Consider the following 1,251-nt stretch of genomic DNA (forward strand, 5'->3'; position numbering starts at 1 on the left):
GCAGATCCAGCACACGGAGGACATGGAGAACGAGATTGACGAGCTGCTGCAGGAGTTCGAGGAGAAGAGCGGCCGCACCTTTCTGCACACCGTCTGCTTCTACTGAGCCCGGCGCCCGCCTGGAGCCGCCTGGAGCCGCCTCGAGCTTCCTGTTCATCCTTTTTCCTCCCTGACTTTGGTTTTTACTTACAGGCGTTCCGCTGGTGACGGTAGCATTACCCGAATAAACTGTGCATATGAAATGGGAGAGGAGATGCCAGAAGGCCAGATTAAAGCAATCAAGTTTTTTCTTTCCCACTTTTACTTATGAGCGGGATATTGATTATAAAGTGTTTCTTCTTTAACCAGAAAGGAAAGACGATGGTTTGTGTGCACTTCCCGACGTACCTGTGTCTCCATGTGCCTGCCTTCCCTCCCTCCTCCCCACCCGGCTGGACTGTACACAGCCCTGCTGCGGCGTGTTGGGAATGACCTGGAATTGTCAATAAACAGATGCTGCTGTCATTGTGCCTGGTCCTGAATTCCTGACCCGACCTCGCGCCTGAGGAGGTGGCAGAGGCCCTGCCGCCTTCAGTGACCTCCGACCACTGCTGGGGGGTGTAGCTCAAACCTGGTGCTGCTGACGGGGCCTGGGCCAACCCCTGCCTGTGCTGCCTGAAGCAGAAGCCGGCTGCTCCTTCCAGCACTGCTGCCTGTGGCAGGGCGGTGTCCCCTCTCCACGTGGAAACCCCCGGGCCGGAATCAGCTGTCCCCCAAGGCCAGCTGAGCCGGGAGGATTGAGGCTGCAGTGAGCCTGGATGGCGCCCAGTCCCAGGCTGGGTCCCAGTCCCAGGCTGGGTCCCAGGCATAGCTTCCTGCTGACTTACTGCTCGAAGGGAGAGGGTGGCTTCCTGGGTCTGAAACGTGGTCTCACTAGTTGTGGATGAGAGTTTGGCCTCAGGACCCTGAGCCAGGAACAGCCAGAGCTGAGTGGTGGCCACTTGGGGCCTCTGAAGGGCAGGTGTCCTGACCCATAGGCCTGGGCTGACCCCTCTTCCCTGCCCTAAGGGAAGCCTGTGTGAGGTATCCCTGCCCACAGCTCCTGCGCCGCTTCTCTCCATTGAGGATTCCAGGGGTCATCCCGTCCCTGCCCTGTGACCCCCATCTCTGGCCCCACGGCCGTGAGGTTGTCACGACCTTGCAGACCCCACCCGGGAGGCATGTGCTTTCCAAGCGGGCTGGTGCAGCCCCGCAGCCGGCGACCTGGGATTC

At 60.0% G+C, this 1,251-nt stretch overlaps 1 protein-coding gene across 1 annotated transcript in view; it reads left to right on the plus strand.

Moving 5' to 3' along the window:
- Positions 1-504, plus strand: part of SSU72 (SSU72 RNA polymerase II CTD phosphatase homolog (S. cerevisiae)) — a 78,164-nt gene extending 77,660 nt beyond the window's left edge. The window contains exon 5 of the mRNA XM_011987256.1: positions 5-504. Within this exon, the coding sequence (XP_011842646.1) occupies positions 5-106 (102 nt within the window). The 3' untranslated portion in view covers positions 107-504. The remainder of the gene's footprint in view (positions 1-4) is intronic.
- Positions 505-1,251: the final 747 nt, after the last annotated feature.

This window comes from Mandrillus leucophaeus, unplaced genomic scaffold, assembly GCF_000951045.1.
Source record: "Mandrillus leucophaeus isolate KB7577 unplaced genomic scaffold, Mleu.le_1.0 Scaffold305, whole genome shotgun sequence".
Taxonomy (NCBI): Eukaryota; Metazoa; Chordata; class Mammalia; order Primates; family Cercopithecidae; genus Mandrillus; species Mandrillus leucophaeus.